This window comes from Tursiops truncatus, chromosome 19 (genome assembly GCF_011762595.2).
Source record: "Tursiops truncatus isolate mTurTru1 chromosome 19, mTurTru1.mat.Y, whole genome shotgun sequence".
Classification (NCBI taxonomy): domain Eukaryota; kingdom Metazoa; phylum Chordata; class Mammalia; order Artiodactyla; family Delphinidae; genus Tursiops; species Tursiops truncatus.
In genome coordinates, this window is record NC_047052.1 from 33,608,246 (window position 1) to 33,631,860 (window position 23,615).

The following is a 23,615-nucleotide window of genomic DNA, read 5'->3' on the forward strand; positions in this document are numbered from 1 at the left end:
CAGCGCAGTGAAATAAATAAATAAATATTTAAAAAAAAAATTTAAAGTATTCACAGCCTAATAAACTGGGTACCTTCAATTGCTACTTGAAATTTGCTCTACTGGACACACAGTTAAAGTATCTCATTTTACTCAGCCTGTATCTGACTCATTTTATGTTAGCCTGTACCTGACACACTCAGTATGTTTAAAATTTTTTTCAGTTACAGACTTAAAATAAACCAAGGAAAAAGCCCAATCACTAAATATATATAAAGTATTTATTTTTATGCACATATTTACCTACAAAATTTACAGGAAATAAAACAATGCAGAATATATGGAATACCCTCTTAAAACTTCGTAGGAGCAGAGGGGTTTATTGCTGCAGTTCAAAGAATGAAATTTTATACACGTGAAAGCCAAGATGAACACATTTAAGATAAATGGCAGCCTTGTTAAAAAGGTTTTTTGTCCTGTTTTTGAATTTTCAGCCTTATGTTAAATGAAATTTAAAAGATTGCTCGTGAAATAATTTAAACCTTTCAAAATCTTCTAATAAACAGGTAAAAGGCACCTCCAGTTCTTTAAAATATTTACAGCAATCCCAATAGCTTAATTTTAAGGGCTGTTATAGTATATGTGGCTAATATGCATACACAGTATGTCATTAACACTCTCTAAACAGTGAGAATTGTAGACTCTAGTTTGTGGCACTGCTCCCAAGTTGTCCCTGTGATGGTGTGGCTGATCAAGCACACCTGCACAATACTAGTGTAACAGCACGTCTACCACAGCATAAAATCCCATTATCTAAAACAATGACTATCAAATTCCCCAGACAATACATAATTTATAACTAAACTTGTCTATCAGAAGCCTTTGGAGTGTTCTTAAAATCATTAAAAAAATATAAAGTATATTTAGCATTAAATAAAAACAATGAACTGGAAAATATCACAATAGTGGCTGAAGTTCACTATCTAGTTTTAACAAAAACTGTTTCTCAAAACACCTATAATTTCTTAAAACATAATGGAGATGAATTTTCCTTAGTCTAAGCTCAATCCAATGTTTTTCCTGCATTATGATTAAAAGAGAGGAGTGTAAGAGTGAAAGGCACAGCTATACGTAATAGCTGGTTTTAAAGAGCTGTGGAGATGGCAAGCAGATGTTCCTGAAACACTGGTACAGGAGAACAAAGTCCACATAACGTTTCCTTTTTAACACTGGCATTGATTTGCTATTTACAGTAGTTTACAAAAATACATTATAAAAACTGGATGAGGTTCTGTTTCTAAGTTTAACTTAGTAACATACATACATACTTCATCTGCAAAAATCTCTGCAGGATCTGAAGTACTAAAGTGACACTAATACTGAAACACAAATAATCAAAGGTACCAAAGCACTGATTACGCGAGTCACCACCATGAAGATAATCTGGGTAAATATTGCACATTTCTTGTCAGTTGTTGCTATGACGTTCACATATCCAACTGTAAAAGCAATCCTTTATGGCTTTTTGCTGTATCACTTTTTGAAGAAAGGTTGTTTTAAGTCCCATAACAATGAGTGCAGGTTGTCATTGAACATGAGGCCTAGGTTTCAAAATTAGTTTTCCTGTCTGTAAAAATGAAAAAAAAAAGTTTAAAAGTATACAGTTCTATTAAGAACACCACCACTTACCTAGAAACCTTAAAGGGCATTAGAACACCCCCCTATATTAGGCAAGATTAAGCAATTAATAATTATGTTTTCAAAGTGTTCTTTGTATGGAACTTTCTTCTAAAATCTTTAGTACTTTAACACATACACATAAAATCTTTATTTGATGAATTCCCTATCCACTGGCTACCAGAAAATCAGCCAACCAACCCAGTGGATAAAATAAAATCCCAACTTATATAGACTAATTTATGCCCCTTACCATAAAACATAAATAAAACTATGTATTTGAACAAAAATTTTTCCCTTTTTCTAACGTTAAAACTTTAACTTCCTCAAGTTAAAATGTAAACCAATGGTTGGAGCAATAGACACTCATATACACTGCTGGTATTCAGCGTATGTGGATACAACTCTTCTACAGGGCTGTCATATTTATCAAAAAAAAAGCATATACCATATAATCCAAACAATTCCACTTCTAGGAATTTATCTGAAGGAAACTAGGTGCAAGGGTAAAGATGTACATTTAAGTGCTATTAATTCAGTATTTACTGAGTACCCATTAATGTCCCAGACGTGTGAGATGCCAGGGACCCAGTAATGAACTAACTAGACAAAGTTCCTTGTCTTTACGGAGCTTAAGTTCTAGTGAAAAATGCACAACATATATAACATGCAAAATGTGGACATAGGGGATTAAATTATGATGTGTCCATAAAGTGGGACAGTATGTAATTAAACAAAATGGAAGATCTTGAGATCATGCAGATAAAAAAACAGGCCTGGGACCTTTCACAGTTAACCTTCAGTATACGGTGGCTCTTAAATCCTAATGTTGGGTCAAAGAAGCAGGTTTGAAAAATTCGTAACATCTTTTTATTTTTTTAATGGCTCTTTATAAACTTGATTATAACAACTTTCTTTTATAAAAGTAAATGAGAATACACAATACAAAACGTGGTGATTATCTTTGGTTGGTAAAATTCTAGGTGGTTTTCAGAAACACACTTTACTGTCCTCAGGTCAAGTGTTGTCAGGATTCTGGCTCCCTCTCAATTCTCACTTTCACTTTTTCGGTAACTCCTTGATATCTTGGTAGAACTTTGATACTAATTTTTCTACTGTTTTACTGAGGTATAATTCACGCACAGTAAAATGCTCAAATCTTGTGTACAGTTTTATGAGTTTTGACAAATGTATATACCCACGTCACCACCACCCAGATCAGGCTACAGAACATCACCACCACTCAGAAAGTTCCTCCATGCTCCTTTCCAAGGTCAATGGTACCCCCCACTCCCTACATAACTGCTTACCACAGGTTAATCTGCCTCTCTCTGATCTTTAAGTAAATGGAATCACACAGCGTGTTCTTTTTCATCTACTTCACTCAACGTGTTTCTGAAATTCATCAACATTACTATGTTTCAGCAGCTTGTACCTTTTTATATTGCTATTACAATACAGAATGTATGTATACCACTGTATAAAAATATCATGGTTTTAAATCCACTTTAAATCTATTTTAAATTACATAAGACATTAATGTAATCTCATTATAAAAAGTTCAACCAAGATGAGCTGAAAGTCACCCTTTCCATTCACCTCAAACACTAGCCCTCTTATAGAAGAAACCAGTTTTAGCATGAATTCTTCCAGATTGTTTCCTATGGACTTACATTCACATATATGAATAAAAATTTGGTGCTTCTATCATGCTGATTGAGGGTAAAATACATCACTTGGGATTTGTTTTTAAATAACCTGATGATAGGGAAGGTTGGCAGGGGTACACATGAATTAAGAATGGCCATGAGGTGATACCTCATTGCAGTTTTGATTTGCATTTCTCTAGTAATTAGTGATGCTGAGCATCTTTTCACGTGTCTCTCGGCCATGTGTGTCTTCCTTGGTGAAATGTCTATTTAGGTCTTCTGCCATTTTTTAACTGGATTGTTTGTTTTTTTGATATTGAGCTGTTCGTATATTTTGGAGATTAATCCTCTGTCTCTTGTTTCATTTGCTAATATTTTCTCCCATTCTGAGGGTTGTCTTTTAGTCTTGTTTATGGTTTCCTTTGCTGTGCAAAAGCTTTTAAGTTTAAAAAAGTCCTGCTTGTTTATTTTTGTTTTTATTTCCGTTACTCTAGGAGGTGGGTCAAAAAAGATCTTGTTGTGGTTTATGTCAAAGAGTGTTTTTCCTATGTTTTCCTCTAGGAGTTTTATAATGTCTGGTCTTACATTTAAGTCTTTAATCCATTTGGAGTTTATTCTTGTGTATGGTGTTAGGGAGTGTTCTAATTTCATTCTTTTACATGTACCTGTCCAGTTTTCCCAGCACCACTTATTGAAGAGGCTGTCTTTTCTCCACTGTATGTTCTTGCCTCCTTTGTCATAAACTAGCTGCCCATCTGTGCGTGGGTTTATCTCTGGGCATTCTATCCAGAATGGCCATTATCAAAAATCTAGAAACAATAAAAGCTGGAAAGGGTGTGGTGAAAAGGGAACCCTCCTGCACTGTTGGTGGGAATGTAAATTGATACAACCACTATGGAAAACAGTATGGAGGTTCCTTAAAAAACTACAAATAGAACTACCATATGACCCAGCAATCCCACTACTGGGCATATACCCTTGAGAAAACCATGATTCAAAAAGAGACACATACCACAATGTTCACTGCAGCACTACTTACAATAGCCAGGGCATGGAACCAACCTAAATGTCCATCGACAGATGAATGGATAAAGATGTGGCACATATATACAATGGAATATTACTCAGCCATAAAAAGAAATGAATTGAGTTATTTGTAGTGAGATGGATGGACCCAGAGTCTGTCATACAGAGTGAAGTCAGTCAGAAACAGAAAAACAAACATCATAAGCTAACGCATACATATGGAATCTAAAAAAAAAAAACTGTACTGATGAACCTAGTTGCAGGGCAGGAATAAACGCATATATGTGGAACCTAGAAAAATGGTACAGATGAACCGGTTTGCAGGGCAGAAATTGAGACATAGATGTAGTGAACAAACCTATGGACACCAAGGGGGGAAAGCAGCAGCAGGTGGGGGTGGTGGTGGGATGAATCGGGAGATTGGGATTGACATGTATACACTTATGTGTATAAAATGGATGACTAGTAAGAACCAGCTGTATAAAAAGATAAATTAAATAAAATTCAAAAAAACAAACAAAAAAACAAGGCTTTGAATACATTTCAGGGAAGAGGAAAGCACCAAAATAGGAAATATTCAAATCTGTCTAACTATTTGAAATGGTAATTATTTCACCTTCTAATTATGAAAATAAAGCACCATTTAAAAAAAATTAACTTAGAAAAAAAAAGGCAGGGCAGGAATAAAGAGGTAGACATGGGGGGGGGCTTCCCTGGTGGCGCAGTGGTTAAGAATCCACCCGCCAACGCAGGGGACACGGGTTCAAGCCCTGGTCTGGGAAGATCCCACGTGCCACAGAGCAACTAAGCCTGCGCACCACAACTACTGAGCCTGCACTCTAGAGGCCAGGAGCCACAACTACTGAGCCCATGTGCCACAACTACTGAAGCCTGTGTGCCTAGAGCCTGTGCTCTGCAACAAGAGAAGCCACCACAATGAGAAGCCCACGCACCGCAAGGAAGAGGAGCCCCCACTCGCTGCACCTAGAGAAAGCCCACGCACAGCAACAAAAACCCAACGCAGCCAAAATAAATAAAACAAAAATAAATTAAAAAAAAAAAGAGATAGACATAGAAAATGGACTTGTGGACAACGGGTGGGAGGGCGAAGCTGGAGCGAAGTGAGAGTAGCGTCGACATATATACACTACCGAATATAAAATAGTTGGCTGGTGGGAAGCAGCAGCATAGCACAGGGAATCAGCTCGGGGCTTTGCGATGACCTAGAGGGGTGGGATACGGAGGATGGGAGGGAGGCTCAAGAGGGAGGGGATGTGGGGACATGTGTATGCATATGGCTGATTCACTCTGTTGTATAACAGCAACTAACACAGTATTGTGAAGCAATTATACTCCAATAAAGATTAAAAAAAAAAAAAAAAAGAATGGCCATGAGTTGATTTATTGTCGACACTGGCCGATGATACACGGGAAGTTCATTTAGCTCTTCTCTGCTTTTTTATGTTTGGAAATTTACATAATTAAAACTTAAAAAAAAAAAAGGTACCAAACTGACCATATTGTTTGATAATTTACTTTTTGCTCCTACCATTATGTCTTCGAGATACTTCCATGTCCATACTTATAGATTTACTTCTGATTTCCTATATGGCTTTACCACACCCTATTTTACCACTGTTGAGAAACAAAATTTCTGTTGAGAAACAAAAATTATTTCCATTTTTTTCACTACTGCTAAGGATATTACAATGAACAATCTTGTACTTGCCTCCTTGCGTACATGTGTGATGGTCCCCCCAACCAGGGGAGTTGGGGAAAAGTAGAATAGTTAGGTCATGAGACATGCACATATTACATTTTATAAGAATGATGAAAATTGCCCTTCAGAATGGCTGCATCAATGTATATTCCCAACAAGCAGTGTATGGCTGCATCATTTCACCACAATACTGGAGTTATTTAATCTTTACTAATCTGACAGGTAATACAAATGAACTCAGTTTTACTTTGCATTTCCCTGATTACAAAATGAGGCTCTCCAGTCTTTACATGTTTATTGGCCATTTGTATTTCCATTTCTGTGATACGACTTACCTTTTCCATTTTAAAAATGTACTATTTGTCTTTTTATTATTGATTTTTAATGGGCCTCAAACATTCTGGATACTACCCTCTATTAGGTACCTTACAAATGATTTCTTATAATGTACAAAATCTTCAAATGTTGGTGCAATGAAATGTATCCAACTTCTTCCATTATGGCATTTCTGTTTTGCGACTTAAGAAGATGTTTTCCTATCCCAAGGTTATAAACATATTCTTCTGTATTTTCTTCTAATGCTTTTATGGTGGGATGTATATGTCTTTTTAAATCTATTTAAGACTTTACCTGGAATTTAGTTTTTTTAATTGATGTGAGGTAGAGGTCTAAATTCATCTTTTTCCAAATGAAGAGCCAACTGTCTCAATACTATAAATAGCCTATTTCTTCCCTTTTGACTTGAAAGACTACCCTTATCTTCTACTAATTTTTTTTCCTACTAATTTTTAAAAACTCAAAGTGTTTAATCTTTATTGTCTTCCATTGATCCAGTTGTCTTCCTGCCCTAATACTTTTTTTTGTTTTTTATTCGAATTTCCTATACTGGGTAGGTATTACTTAATAGTTTTTTAAGTTGAAGGTAAAAATGCTTTTATAAATAAATCAAAATTGTGAGATATTCTTATATTGATATGTGGTCAACTTTTAAAAATACGGTACGTTCGTACGTCCACAGTCCGTCAATTAATCTATGACTCTATATAAAATCCTACATATGGAAGAGTGTGAGATACATAACAGTAGTTTACAAAACCATCCCACTGAGCCATTTTTGGCCAATAATGACCACTGTTTATTTCTTTGAATCTAAGATAGCTTCAATTAGAAGATGGATCATGACTTTATGTCATTAAGAATTAAACTCTCAACTCTACCAATCTAATTGTAAGACACCATTGATTACTGGATGCATGTCAATCTTCAGAGATGTTACAATGTAAAAAAAAAAAAAGTGTCTTAGAATCAATGCTACAATGAATATCCCCACTATTAATTCCATGAAGACAATTTATTGTTAATAAAATGTTTGTTTTACTTAAGCCAAAACACTTCAGTCCTTTCACACGTGTCTACAGTTTTCTAATGAAAATACTTACATCATCACAAGACATGTTGTACTCTGCTAATACAGTTCGACATCGAGCAGCTATACTGAATAAATGTGGTCAAAGGAAAATTTATATTTGAAGAGTAAGCTTTTAAGAACACCTAGAGATTGAGAAGGTGGTTTAATTTAGTTCAGAGAATAAAACTCAATTCATGGTAAAGGATACATTGACGGTGCAACTACTCTCTTGTGTATTCCAGCAAAGAACAAGCCTATTAGAGTGATACAGCTAATGGTGAAAAATGGATGGTTCCATAATGATGTGAAGAAGGACACCTGTAAAAGAGTTGGAAAGATAAAAATGTTAAAAATCCTAGAACAATATTGATTCCTACCTCCCCACTTGTGCATGAATGTATATAACATTTAATTATCTAAAATATGAGAATTTGGAAAGTTCCCTGGTGGCCTAGTGGTTAGAATTCTGGGCTCTCACTCCTGTGGCCTGGGTTCAATCCCTAGTCAGGGAACTGAGATCCCGCAAGCCGCGTGGCATGCCCCCTCCCAAAAACAAAAACAGATAAACTATAAGAATCTGGAGACTTCCAAAAATCCTAGTTCTCCATATTGCTATGCTATGAAAATTAAAATAATGTATGTTTTATATCTTCAGTGTAGCAAGACAGTGTAGCAATATTCCCTCCATTCATTCCAAATGCTTCAACCATTAAAAATTTACTCCTATAATAAAAAAACACCCTACCAAAAATATTTACTGAAACCTTCCTAGTGAGAAGTACTTTAAAAAGCAGAAGACTACAAGTTCCACGAGAAAAGAGACACTGTCGTGGGCATCATTATTCTCCCAACACCTGAAACAGCACTTGGCAAATATAGGTGCTCAACAAATATTGTTGAATGAATGAAGATGAGGCCTCTGATTCTCAATGAAAACACAAGTCAGACGTGATCTGGTTATCTTCCCTGTTAAAAAGCAGAGGTGAGCAAATTCTGCCGTTCATAACCTGGTCTCAGTCTAATCATCTCCTGCCACACTTGCACACTTATGCTACCATTTTCCTTTTCTCCTCTTCACCTGGCTAGCTCCTACATATCCTTGTAAAAGTCAGTTCCAGCTTCACCCTTTCTCTTTGAAAGAGGCAAAACAAGAGTTTGGTTTTGAAGCTACTAGGTTTAGATGGCCACAGAACATCCCAGCAGGGGAAAATGATTAGTAGCTATCCATAAAAAACTAGAGTTCAAGAGAAACAAAGGGCTAATTTAAGATCTGAGAATAATTAGTTGACAGTAGAAAACAGAAGCATACATAATTCTAAGAGTAGGTAGAGGGACAAGGGTACAGGATGCAGGATTGGAACAAGAGTAGGCACTGAAGCCAGACCACTGGGGAATCGGAATGTGGACTGAGAAGACAAGTATTTAGAGTCTAGAAAAAGAAATGGAGTGGACTAGAAACTAAATGGGAGCACAGAACCAAGCTAAGAGCATCTGTGCTCCGCTCTGATAAGATATGTGTACCTGTTTCAAGACAGAGAACTAAACTTATGAAGAGCACTGGCCTAGCATGGTACTGGTTAAATAAATTTGTCAAATGAAGAGATGACAGGTTGAAAACATCAGGAAGGAAGAAGCTCCCAGAAGGACGAGATCCTGAAGAAAGTTTAGTACTCCAGAGTAATGTCTTCTTAAACCTCTGAGGACAGTTTAATTCCCACAGGAATTACGTGCCTATGTTTTACGTGCCCTGTACAAGATCAGCACATACAGTGTTTCAATCTTCATTAGACCAGTCAGTATCAGCCTGCCTTCCTCCACGGCAACAATCAACTGCATCCAAGTAACAGTTGCCTCCTTTAGTTCAGGCATTTGTGTACTTTCCAGTTTGCCATATTCCTTCTCTCCTTGTGTTCTTCCAGCTAGCCACTGGCTTTTGAGTTTGCAAGTCCTCTTACAGACAACTGCTATTCAAAACTCTTGTCAGGTTTGAGGTTATTAAATAGTGAAATGTAAAGAGCCAACCCTTAAGCTAATAGTTATATTCTCACCTAATTTAGAAAATTATATTAACTACAGAGTTTTGGGCCTATTTCAAATTACATTTAATTCTGGGTTTTATTAAGATCTCAACTAGCTGAAATCAGCTTATATTGTTCACAATTAGAAGTCAGATTCATTTCCCAAGATAGACCTTTTTTAATCTTCTTGCCAGCCTCCTTCACTCTTCCCCTAAAGATGAGTACCAAGTGCAGCCTTAAGATCAGATTTTTATAAATGAACATACAAGAGAGTTTCCTATCCATCATAAAAACCCCTCTATTAACATGAGATCCCATCACCAACCTCCCCTGCTTCCTATTCTTTTATTTCTCCACCTCAGTTGGTAGAGTCAGGGAGACTACATGGGAAACAACCCCCTGGCTGTCTGAACTGCCATTTGGGCTGCTGACAAAAGCCTTATTATTAGGTTTTTCTTTTGTATAACCCAAAAGGTTGTAAATAAAGCTACTGGAAGTAGTATACCTAATTACAGTTTAAAAGGGGAAGTAGGGTTAAATTTGTGAAAACTACAACATCATTATTACCTAAATAAACCTGAACTGGGGGAAAAAAACTTCACTGGAAAACTGAAGACGATTACTTCTCTAATAAAAAAGCCCAAGTTTGAAATGAAGGCACAAATTGGTAGAAAGAAAGAGAAATTTGAGAAACATGCTACCAGCTTTCATCAAAGGATGCTTCAAAAAATAACATTATGAAATTTGTTATTGCATTTGATACAGGAATATTCTTAGTGCCCAGTGGGAGATCTCTCAGTGTTTCTTATATTAAACTTCAGGCAGAATATTTTTTTAAAGATAAATGATGAGAAAGAAAACCTTTGCTAGCTTAAAGAACTTACAAATGTGTTCTCACAGATAATGAAAACCATGGAACTAGCTGTGACTTTAGAGACTAATTTAAAACTCAACCCTGGCAACTCTGCTGGCCCACAGGGCCTATGATATCAGTAACCTGGTTTCCTTTCTGGTTTTGACCTCGTACTCTGTTTTTACTGGTCTTGACTGTTTATTACGTTTACATTTGCTATTTTATCATAATGTTTCCTGCAAAGTTGTCTTGAATGCTTTATGAGATGAGGAAAAGAATTAACAAAGATAATTCATAGAAGAAAATGTTGTTTTATAATTTTTAAAAGCTGGCACTGATGACACTAAATGAACAAAACAGAACAAAGACAACGTTTACACTGAAATATGTAAAAATGATATGTAAAAACTGTACACAAGTTCAGAAATGAATGAGAAGTAATATAAGTGAGGTAGTATTTCTTAGGCCTTTTTCTCTGCAAAGATACTTAACTCACAGCAGCCAGCCAAAGTTTTTCTCAAGCAAATTAAGATAAAGCATATTTTTAATACAATGATTAATATCACTACTAGTACTAATAGGTAGCATTTGATTAATACTTTACAAAGAACAAAGCACTGCTATATCCACTGTCTCAATCTGTTAAAGATTTTAAATCAAAACTTCTACCTTTTGCGTCTCGGGATCTATTAACCAGTTCCAGGCACCAGTAGCTGTACAGACAGATACCACTATAAGAAGCACTGATGAAAGATAAACATGAAATTAGTAAGGAAATAAGCTATTAATATGATACTACCACCAGTTCTTAATATGACAGCCAAAGGATGCAGCACTTCATTAAATGGAGAATGTACTCCACTCAGGACTTAGAGGAGACTTGCCATATGACCTTGAGGAATTCTCTGAAACAATGTGAACCTTAGTAACTGAGGAGGATACTGTCCCCGTTATTACTTTAGTCAAAATTTCTGAAGATTAATGAAATAAAAAGCAGTAAGAACCAAGATGGTAAAACTTTAATGTAAGATTTTCTTATGTAACTTTCAATGTCTTTACACTGATGTTACAGATCTAATAAATTCAAAACAAACCCCCCCCCAAACCACCCCAAAAACCTCATTTTTCAAATGTAAACAAACCAAACAAAGACTCTTTCATGAATGCACTGAGAATTTGGACTAAAGACTTTTGCCTTGCAGACAACTGCTTGTTGTTGAATTAAACAAAGGTCAATGTCAGGAAGTGTGGAGCACACCAATCAGTATCAGATTTTCTTTAAGGGACTTAAGGAAGGTTGGGGTAGAAATTATTGACAGTAGAAGTTCGAAAAAGTTTCTTTCTCCCCACTAAGCTAGAATTATTTAAAAAATTCTATATAAATCATAAGTAAAACTTAAGAATATATGGTATTACTAAAAAATAATAAAGGGGCACCAAGACCTAGTTACTATTCTGGAGACCAATCAGTTACTATCTTTCAGTTGGGATGCATACATTTTTAAAATGTAGAGATCAAGCTTCAAAGTGCAACCTAAATATAGTAAAACTTTATCTAGAATTCGTGGTGATATACTTTTAGAAGAGGCAAATCATAGAAAAACCATCTCATTTTAGATATTTAATAATACGCAAAATTTCAAACTTATGTTCTCAGAACAGATTAAACTCAGTTTCTTATAATTCTACACTTCCAATAAGAAACATGCTAAAGTATACAGATTTTTTTTTTTTAATGAAGCAAAAGCAAAATCAAACCCACCAGAAGGGACCTCATACACATACTCTGGTACGCTGAACAAGCTGATGGCATTTGTATGTAAGCACTTAGACCGTGAATCAGAGAAAAAGCGTGTTCATTACACTTTATAAGATAGAAAAGCATCATATACATTTTAAAAGATTCTCAAGTAACAGTGAAACAAGGTTTTGGGGGTAATTCCTAGGTAAACTGGAGAACCTGAGAAAAATCATTACTTGTGAATTCTAACCAATCAGAATTCCTGTAGCATATGACTAAAACTTTGCAAATAGATTTAATAAAAATACACAAAAAATCTCGACATAGGAGAAGACCCTTAACTTCAATAGGGCTCTTCAGTTTGGTCCCACAAAGTGAATTATACTTCAAAATAAAGTATGTCCTCAACATGTGCTGCTGTACTTCCTTCTTGGCAGATATTAAATTTCAGCAAGGAACAGCCAAGAAATTAAGACTGTCCCAACATAAATTAGCAAAATATTTTGCTTACTGAGGTCATCACTTGTATATTCGTCTGCATTTCCTATATATTTCCATGGGGCAGTAACCACAATTCTTTCAAATCATATTTTACAGCACGCGTTGAATATCATTTTCCTTAACAAACTTTATTTCAATAGTTTGTAGGCAAAACTGTAAAACTGCTGGACAGACTACTGAAATTTTTATTACGTGTGCTGGTTATCAGATTTGTAATATTTGTTTAAAAGTATATGCATTTTAATGTAAAAATAAAAATTCAACCACACAAAATAGACTATTCTCTTAGGGTCGTCAGTTTCTTTCCTTAAAATTTCCCTATAATGCCATTACTTACAATGTTAAATAAATGTAAAACTGTCCAAATAAAAGAGAATCTTATGGTTTAATAAAGATTTGCAAGCATTTGTAAAACAAAAGCTTTACAGAGAAGCAAATCATTGCTAGGCAGGAATAAAAGTATCAATTTTAAGTTTATTTTCCCTTAAAAAACATCTGGGCACTTACTTCTCCAACGTCCAGTGGCAGGTTGCAAACAATGAATATATTCAGTAAGTCTCCTCTCAAAAGCCTTGAGATCTAGGTAAAAAGATTTCAATTTTCTAATTAGCTACTCTTACTAGTTTGAATCTATTAAGATGAATTTTATGTACTCTGCTTCAGGTCTTGCACACCAACTTACATGTATCACTGCACTGTTTACTTCTTTACTATGACAGCTTTAAACACTTGACAAATACATTAGGTTTCTTTAATTCCAATTTCACATATAAGGAAACTGGCCGATTCACTTTTAGAAGCGTCATAAAATGGTATGTGGAAAATCAACAGTAGCCTCAGCCGGTGCCAAAAGCTAGAAATTTGGGGGTTGCAAATAAAGGATCAAAATCAGGTCGAGTTTTAATTCCGTTGGAACCAAGAACTCCCTATTAGACAGAACAACGTTATTACCTAACACCGAAGTCTTCGAAGTCAATTTGAACGCAATTACCCAATTCCGATTTCCAGCCCTTGTATTTAATTAATGGCTACGCTTTCAGTCTGGACTTCTGATACGGCTAACAGGTGGGTATGCAGAAACGCTCCCCTTTCCTTCCTCCCAAGAAGTTACAATTGATCTTCGTGGCACTTCTGGAGCGCCGACGCCTGGTTCCACAACACAGGGGCACCCAAGGTACTCCCTCTGAATAAGCAAGGTGCGGTATCACTTTCAGTTGCGTTTTTTGTTTTGTTTTGTTTTTTTGCGGTACGCGGGCCTCCCACCGCTGTAGCCTCTCCCGCTGCGGAGTCCAGGCTCCGGACGCGCAGGCCCAGCGGCCATGGCCCACGGGCCCAGCCGCTCCGCGGCATGTGGGATCTTCCCGGACCGGGGTACGAACCCGCGTCCGCCGCATCGGCAGGCGGACTCCCAACCACTGCGCCACCAGGGAAGCCCTCAGTTGCGTTTTTTGAACTTTAGAAAAGGAGACCAAGAGGCACTCCCTTACCCCGGCAATTACCAGAAACCACGGCAGAAGTCAGGGATACAATTCGTGCAAGTATCAAAAAAAAAATAAAGTGAGTTAGCATACTACAAGGCACGAAGTAAAAATGTTTGCTAATGAATGAGAAATATAACCAGCCCGGACGAGAAGCTACCTGGTCTAAGCTTGGGGAACGGAGGAACTGACGCAACGCCCCCCCACAAGCGCTGGCTGAGGCCACACGCGCGCCGGAAGCAGCGACCGGCCGGATACTGCCGCCCCTTGGCCCCTGGACCGGCCCCCGCGCCCCCAGCCCCGGACCCCGTCAGTCCAACCCTCGCGGCCTCCTCTCTCCGGACCAGGTTTCCACGATTCAGGCCCCTCCGGAGCCCCGCCAGCTTCCGGGAGAAGCCCGGAACCGGCCCAGGCGGCCCACCCTACCTTCTGCCTGCTCCAGCGAGTTCATGTCGGGCTGCAGCTCCGTTCACCGGCGCTGCCCCGTCCGCATCGCAGCTCCGCTGCCCCCTCCAGGCCCGCAGCTCCAACTCCCACCTCTAACAGCTCCCCTGCGCTCCTCCTCTTAGCACCGCCCCTTTCCTAGACCCACTACGTTCATTGGATACTTCTGCCAGACCCCATGACTAAGACGGTTTTCTATTGGCTAGTTCCTGCACGGGCTTGGCAGCTGGAGTTGGACGGTCAGCCAGAGGGGCCAAGAGCTGACGGCAGCCGAGTAGGCGTAACACTGGCGCCGCCTCCTGCCCTGGGGAGGAACTGCAGCCTGTCCGCGCAAGTCGGTTCATTTCGTATATTCCTCGTTTCCTGTTTGGTTCTTTCATTACTCGAATACTTATTGTGCATCCGCTACCTTCCGGGGAGTGTTCTGGTCACTAACGAGGCATGCAGTAATCAACGAGCTAGCTCTCCCTCTAGGATTCAGAGAGAAATAAGGTATGTACAGAACCAACTAGAAACCAAATAATGGAATTTCTTACTTTATAGTACCTCTTTCCTAGTTACCCGTGCCACAGCTACTGAAACCCGCGCACCTAGAGCCTGTGTTCAGCAACAAGAGAAGCCACCACAATGAGAAGCCCACGCACCGCAATGAAGAGTATCCCCCGCTTGCTACTAGAGAAAGCCCGCGCGCAGCAACGAAGACCCATCGCAGCCAAAAATAAATAAATAAATTTATTTTTAAAAAATGTTGAACATGCTTTTGAAAGGGTGCACATTTTTATCCTGTCACTGGCATCTGCATGTATGGATCACGGGCGCTTGAGGAACAGTAAGGGAGGAGGAGATGAAAATAGGCGCTCATAGTTAGGCTAAAAAATTTGGAACCTGAAGTAATGGGGAGACCAAAGGATATATATTTGTAGAAACATCATATCAATGAGATTTGTCAAGAAGATAGTCAACAAATATTTAAGGAATACATGTTCCAGGCACTGGGATATGAGCCGAGAATGCAAAGGTCTCTAGGAATCACTCCTGCCCTCTGTAAAGATAGAGTTTAGTGTAAAAACAAAAGACAAAATGCTAAAGACTCTTAAAACATCAGTGATAAGATGAAGATCTGCTTCAAAGAGGGATATCCATACAATAGCTAAAGTTTGTTACATTTTACTGGAGGTCTGGCGCTACATCTTTTATAGTTCAGGAGAATTAGACTTCTTTTAAACCCCACAGCAGCTCTATGAGCCAAAACGTGTTATCAAATCCATTTTAGAGTTGAGTTTATAGATATAAGTAGATGAGTTGATCAGCTCCAAACCCTGTAGCTGGAATTCTCATTGATTCTCTCCCTCTCTTTCTCTCCACATGATACATCAGATCAGGTAGCAAATCCTGTTGGCTCTACTCTGCAGCTACCACTGATCCAAGCCACCATATAGCCTGGATTTATAGCTGTGGCCTCTCACTAGTCTCCTGTTCCCACCCTCTCCACAGAGTGGTTTGTAAAACACTAAAAGATCACAGTAGTTTTGTCCTCAGACCCTACCAATGGCCCCTTGCAGTGACTACAACAGAGATCTTCATGCCATTTCCATGGCAATACCTTCTAAAATGATTTTTGACAAGTTATATGCCTCCTCACATGTTTTTAAAATTACATCTGAAATTTTCATCATGGGCTTGAATCCTTGTGAAAGATGTAATTTCTGGTATTGTATACATTGACATTTGGAAAGAAACTCTTATATCACTCTTTTAAAGGTATTCAATGGAATTTAAATACCATGGCAATTTGACACCCACCATCATCCCTTTAAAAATACATGAATATCTCTTATGAATATGGACATAAAAATCCTTTAAAAAATTAGCAAGTCACATCCAGCAACATATAAAAAGGATTATACAGCAAGATGAAGTGTGTTTTATCCTTCGAATGCAAAGTGGGTTTGACATCAGAAAATGAGTTAGTGTAATGAATCATATAAATAGAATAAAGGACAAAAACCACGTGATTTGATGAGGATGTAGAGAAATTGGAGAATTCATACATTGTTAGTAGTAATGTATCAATAAAATGGTGCAGCCACTTTGGAAGACAGTTTGGCAGTTCAACAAAAAGTTAAGCACGTAGTTACTATATGAATCAGCAATTCTACTCTTAAGTATATACCTGAGAGAATTGAAAACATGTTCACGAAAAACCTAGTACATAAAATGTGCATGGCAGCATTATTCATAATAGCCAAAGAGTGGAAACAACCCAAATGTCCATCAACTAATGAATGGATAAGCAAAATGTGATATTTCTATAGAGTGGAATATAATTCAACAATTTAAAAAATGAAGTACTGATAAATGCTACAAAATGCACACCCATAGAGACAGGACTTAGATAGTGGTTGCCGGGGGCTTAAGAAAAGGGAAAATAGAAAGTATGATATTTCTTTTTGAAGTGATGGAAATGTTCCGGAATTAGATAGTGATGATTGCATAACTTTGTGAGTATACTAAAAACCACTTTAAAAGTGAATTTTATTATATGTAAATTGTATCTCAATTTTAAAAGTATGGGAAATCCCCACATGATCATCTCAATAGTTGCAAAAAAAGTATTTGACAAAATCCAACACCCTTTCATGATAGAAACACACGACAAACTAGGAATAAAAGGAAACTTCCTCATTGTTGGTAAAGAACATCTACAGAACCCATAGCTAACTTCATACTTAAAGGTGAATGTTTTCCTCCTAAGATCCAGAAGTAGACAAAGATGTCCATGCTTACCACTTCTGTCCAACATCATAATGGAGGTTCTATCAGGCAATTAGGCAATAAAATGAGATCAAAGGAATCCATATTGGAAAGAAAGAAGTAGAAGTAGAAGACATGATCTTATATATAGAAAATCCTAAGGAATTCACCAATAAAGTATTATTGGAATTCACCAATAAAAAAATGGGTTCAGCAAGGTTGCAGGGTATAAGATCAGTATACAAAAATCAAGTGTATTTCTCTGCACCAGTAATGACCAACCCCAAAATGAAATAAATGTAACTACACTTATATAGCATCAAAAAAATAAAATAATTAAGAATACATTTTTTAAAAGAAGGGCAAAATTTGTATTCTGAAAACTACCAATATAAAACATTATTGAAAGAAATTAACGAAGACCTAAAAAATTGGAAAAACATCCCATGTTCATGGATTAGAAGACAATATTGTTAAGATGGCAATAAAAAAAAAAAGATGGTAATATTCCCCCAAATGATCTACAGAGTCAATGCAATACTTATTATAATCCCAGCTGGCTTTTTTGCAGAAATTGACAAGTTGATCCTAAAATTCATGTGGAAATGCAAGAGACCCAAAGAGCCAAAACAATTTTGAAAAAGGAAATAAAGTTGGAGAGCTCACACTTTCACATTTCAAAACTTACTACAAAGATGGAGTGGTACTGGCCTGTGATAGACATATAGATCAGTGGAATAGAATTAAGAATTCAGAAATAAACCCTGCATTTATAGTTAATTGATGTTTGACAAGGGTGCCAAGACAATTCAATGGTCTTCTTAACAAATGATGCTGGAACAACTGAACATCCACATGCAAAAGAATGAAGTTGTACCTGTTTCTTTACCATACACAAAAATTAACTCCAAATGGATCATGTAAGAGCTAAAACTATAAATCTCTTTGAAGAAAACTTAGGAATAAATCTTTGTGTCCTTGAGTTAGGCAAAGCCATATTAGATACAATAACAAAAGCACAAATGACAAGAGGAGAAATGGATAAATTGGACCTTATAAAAATTAAAAACTTTGTGGGGACTTCCTTGGTGGTCCAATGGTTAGGACTCCGTGCTTCCACTGCAGGGGGCCAGGGCTCAATCCCTGATTGGGGAACTAAGATCCCGCATGCCTTGTAGTGTGGCCAAAAAAAAAAAAATTAAAAACTTTGTGCTTCAAAGGACACCACTGAGAAAGTGAAAAGAAAGACAACCCATAGAATGGGAGAATATATTTGCAAATCATATACCTGATAAGGGGCTTATATCCAGAACATATTAAAAACTCTTACAACCCAACAATATAAAATGGACAAAGGATTTGAATAGATATTTCTCCAGAAAGAAAATACCAGTGGCCAGCAAGTGCATGAAAGATGCTCAATATCATTATCCATTAGGGAAATGCAAATCAAAACCATGATGAAAAACTACTTCCCATCCATGGAGATGGTTAGAATTAAAAAAAAAAAAAAACAGATAATAAGTGTTATGGAGGATATATAGAAATTAGAACCTTGGTACATTGCTTCTGGGAATATAAAATTATATAGCCACACTGAAAAACAGTTTGACATTTTTTTTTAAAGTTAAACATAAATTCCCATATGGCCCAGCAATTCCACTTCTGTTTACCTACGAAAAATGAGAACATATGTCCCTACAAAGACTTGCAGGTGAATGGTCATAACAGCACTATTTATAATAGTAAAAAACTGGAAACAAATGTCCATCAAATGGTGAATGGATAAGCAAAATGTGGTATCTCCATACAACTGAATATTATTCAGCCATAAAAATGAATGAGGGGGGACTTCCCTGGTGGCCCAGTGGGTGGGACTCGGTGCTCCCAATGCGTGGGCCCGGGTTCGATCCCTGGTCAGGTAACTGGGTCCCGCATGCATGCTGCAACTAGGAGTCTGTATGCTGCGACAAAGATCCTGCATGCCATAACTAAGACCCGGTACAGCCTAAATAAATAAATGAATATTTTTTTTAAAAAAAGAATGGGGTACTGACAAAGGGTACAACAGACGAACCTTGAAAAAATTTTGCTAAGTGAAAGAAACCAGTCACAAAGGACTCATATTGTATGAGTCCATTTATATGAAATGTCAGACTAGGCAAATCTGTAGAGATGAAAAGTAGATTATTGTTTTTCAGAGCTGAGGGAAGTTGGGGGAAAATGGGGAGTGTCTGCGAATGGGTAGGGGGTTTCTTTTCCAGGTGATGAAAATGTTATAAAGTTGATCGTGGTGATGACTGTACGACTCTGTGAATATACAAAAAACCACTGAACTGTATGCTTTAAATGGGTAAATTGTATGATACGTGAATTACATCTCAATAAAGCTGTTACAAAATAAACAAATGAGCTCTTTGTTAAACTTTTTTACATTGTTCCTTTCCTCTTCAGACTACTATTTCCTTTCCCTTTTCCCATGGAGTTGTTCTCTAACATAATCTATTTTTATGCTTGAAAAAATTTTAAATTGATTATCCTATCATACTTCTCTGTAATAAAATTGTGTATCTAAATTAAACTTTTTAAAATTTAAATTTCTTGTGTCCAAGAGGCTCTATTAAAAAAAGTATTCTGGATTGTGTTGCATAATAAATTATCATTTGTAAACAATTGATCAAGGCAATATAAATATATTATAATAAATAATAACAAATAGGACAACATTTGATTGGAAATGTATTTCTTAATGAGTTTTCTAAAAATTAGGTCATGAACATTACTTAGTGCTAGAATGACAGTATCCAATTGCAATTCCATTCTTCTCCTTCAGCTTTATTGAGGTATAACTGACAAATAAATATTGTATCTATCTAAAGTGTACAGCGTGATGATTTGATATACCTATGCATTGTGAAATGATTACCACAATCAAGCTAATTAACACATTTTTGTGTGTGTGTGATGAGAGTACTTAAGATTTATACTCTCAGAAATTTCAAGTGTATAGTATAGTATTATTAACTACAGTCACTGTGCTGTACATTCCCAGAACTTATTCATCTTATAACTAAAAGTTTATACCCTTTCACCAACATTGTCCCATTTCCCCCATCCCTTAGCCCCTGCCAACCACCATTCTACTCTCTGCTTCTGGGAGTTCAACTTTTTTACATTCTACATATAAATAAGATCATACAGTATTTTTCTTTCTATGTCTAGCTTATTTCACTTAACATAATATCCTCAAGTTTCATCCATGTTATCACAAAGGGCAGGATTTCCCTCTTTTTATAGCCAAATAATATTCCAGTGTGGGGACTTCCCTAGTGGCACAGTGGTTAAGAATCCACCTGCCAATGCAGGGGACATGGGTTCGAGCCCTGGTCCAGGAAGATCCCACATGCCGCAAGGCAACTAAGCCCACGAGCCACAAATACTTAGCCCATGTGCCACAACTACTGAAGCCCACTCACCTAGAGCCTGCACTCTGCAACAAGAAAAGCCACCGCAATAAGAAGCCCACGCACCTCAACAAAGAAGAGTAGCCCCCGCTCACCACAACTAGAGAAAGCCCACGTGCAGCAACGAAGACCCAACGCAACCAAAAATAAATAAATTAATTAATTAATTAATTTTTAAAAATTCCAGTGTGTGTGTATCTCACATTTTCTTTATCCATTCATTCATCAACAGACACTCAGATAGATTGTTTCCACATCTTGGCTATTGTGAATAGTGCTACGGTGTGGACTCTGAACTCAGGGGTTCAGATAGCTTTTGATATACTGATTTCATTTCCTTTGGATATATACGTAGATGTGGGGTTGTTAGATCATTTGGTAGTTCTATTTTTAATTTTTTTTTTTCGCCATGCCTCACGGCTTGCAGTATCTTAATTCTCTCACCAGGGATTGAACCCAGGCCACAGCAGTGAAAGCACCAAGTCCTAACCACTGGACCTCCAGGGAATTCCCTACTTTTTATTTTTTAAATTAAATCTCCATACTGTTTTCCAAAATGGCTGTACCAATAGCAATTCTATTCTTAATTTTCATTATTATACATCTAAGTACCGAAAAACCTTTTTCACATAAGGAAGTAGACAGGCATGGAAGGAATTTTGTAAAATCAATGTTCTTTAAAGTCCTTTTGAGTCCTCTGCCGAAATCATGTGATAACACCTCACCACTAGGATGGTTACTGTTAAAAAAAAATAAGTGTTGGTAAGGATGTGGAGAAACTGGAACCCCTGTGCACTGTTGGTGGGAATACAAAATGGTGCAGCTGCTGTGGAAAACAGTATAGCAGTTCCTCAAAAAATTAAAAATAGAACTACCATGTGCTCCAGCACATCCATTTTTGGGTAGATAGCCAAAAGTATTGAAAGCAGGGTCTCAATGAGATATTTGTACACCTGTGTTCCATAGCAGCATCGTTCACAGTAGCGAAGACGTACACGCAACCAAGGTTTCCACGGATGAATGAAGGGATAAGCAAAATGTGGTGTTTATATAAACTTGAAGTGTTATTCAGCCTTAAAAAGAAAGGAAGGGGCTTCCCTGGTGGCGCAGTGGTTGAGAATCTGCCTGCTAATGCAGGGGACACGGGTTCGAGTCCTGGTCTAGGAAGATACCACATGCCGTGGAGCAACTAGGCCCATGAGCCACAACTACTGAGCCTGCGCATCTGGAGCCTGTGCTCCGCAACAAGAGATGCCGCGATAGTGAGAGGCCTGTGCACCGAGATGAAGAGTGGCCCCCGCTCGCCGCAACTAGAGAAAGCCCTCGCACAGAAACGAAGACCCAACGCAGCCAAAGTAAAATCAAATAAATAAATAAATAAAAAGAAATGCATTTCCATTTAAAAAAAAAATGAAAGGAAATTCTGACACATGCTGTAACGTGGATGAACCTTGAGGACATTATGCTAAGTGAAATAAGCCAGTTGCTAAAAGACAAATACTGTATAATTCCACTTATGTGAGGGGCCTAGAGTAGTCCAGATTATGGAGACAGAAAGTAGAACAGTGCTTGTCAGGGGCTGGGGGAGTGTGCTGAGGGGTTGGTGTTTAATGCACACAGGGTTTCAGTTTTACAAGACGAGAAAAGTTCTGGAGGTGATGGTGGTGATGGAAGCACAGCAATGTGAATGTACTTGATGCCTCTGAACTGTATCCTTTCAAATGGTTAGGATGATAATCTCATGGATATTTTACCAAGATTTAAAAAAAATTTTTAAACCTATCATCAAAAAGTATTTTTCTTGCTCTCACTAGATTAGATCCTCCTTAGTACTGTGGAAACTTCCTCTTTTGCAAAAGGATTTCTTACTGGGTCCTTAGATCCTCTCACCTCCCCAGTTTCTGGAAAATACACCAAAAAGGCCTTACCAAAGCTTATCAAATGGGAACTAATTTCACCTGGTTCTCCTTCACTTGGAGACAAGTTGTGTAACCCAATACACTAAGAAGCAATTGGGAAAATGGTAATGTTGGTAATTTAAACACATCTTTGCTAATATTTTTTTGAAAGTAAAAAAGCTTTTATCTTCTACCTTAAATATATTTTCATCAAAAGCTGGAAGAAGCTGATTGAGCTCATTTAATTTATAGACACTCTTCACCATTTACTGTAATTGGCCCTATCAGTTCTTGTTGTGAAAACAATCAGTGAAATCACACTTCATTTGTCAGAAACTTTCCTTCCATCTTCAATGCAAATCCCTGAGAAAAATCAACAGGAGCCCAAATTGCTTGTAGCCAAACAGTGCTTCACTCTTAACAGAAATCTGCACAAGACAAGAAAGCCAAGAGCATAGACAGATTTAACATACCTTGGTTTAAGGAGGCCTTGAAGGTGTTCTATGTCAAGTAAGATGCCCTGATTGTTCCTGCTGCCCGCACCCCAGCCTTTCCTGCACCAGGCCCCATTGTAATTCAGGGTGGTGAGGGGTAGGACTTTCCTTTGTAAAGTGGGCTTAAGAGTGATCATGAGAGGCCTTCCCTGGTGGTGCAGTGGTTGAGAGTCCGCCTGCCGATGCAGGGGACGCGGGTTCGTGCCCCGGTCCGGGAAGATCCCACATGCCGCGGAGCGGCTGAGCCCGTAAGCCATGGCCGCTGAGCCTGCGCGTCCGGAGCCTGTGCTCCGCAATGAGAGAGGCCACAACAGTGAGAGGCCCGCGTACCGGAAAAAAAAACAGTCCCAGGAGAGGGAACTGGGCATCCTTGTTCTACAGAGCCCCCCTCCCTCGCTGTGCTAATCTGGGGGGCGGGGGACCGGTCAGGTGATGTGCACTTACGTGGATTCACCCCTAAACCTGCTGTTTACCCATTCTCACCATTGTAGTAAATGACCCAGCAACCACC

At 37.8% G+C, this 23,615-nt stretch overlaps 1 protein-coding gene across 3 annotated transcripts; it reads right to left on the reverse strand.

Annotated features, from left to right (window-relative positions):
• Positions 1–238: 238 nt before the first annotated feature.
• On the reverse strand, positions 239–14,634 carry CNEP1R1 (CTD nuclear envelope phosphatase 1 regulatory subunit 1). Of its 3 annotated transcripts, XR_002175859.3 has the most exons (7): positions 14,477–14,634; positions 13,080–13,151; positions 11,000–11,073; positions 7,668–7,777; positions 7,491–7,545; positions 2,967–3,051; positions 239–1,606 (listed from the first exon to the last, which is right to left on the reverse strand). XR_002175859.3 is itself a non-coding variant. In XM_019932479.2 (6 exons), the coding sequence occupies exons 1-6, from the start codon at positions 14,499–14,501 to the stop codon at positions 1,565–1,567; spliced, it is 378 nt and encodes a 125-aa protein (XP_019788038.1). In that variant the 5' UTR covers positions 14,502–14,634; the 3' UTR covers positions 239–1,564. The 3 variants fall into 3 exon arrangements, 2 of the variants coding, with proteins under 2 accessions (XP_019788038.1, XP_019788039.1); XM_019932479.2 differs by lacking the exon at positions 2,967–3,051; XM_019932480.3 differs by lacking the exons at positions 239–1,606; positions 2,967–3,051 and adding an exon at positions 3,058–5,966.
• Positions 14,635–23,615: the final 8,981 nt, after the last annotated feature.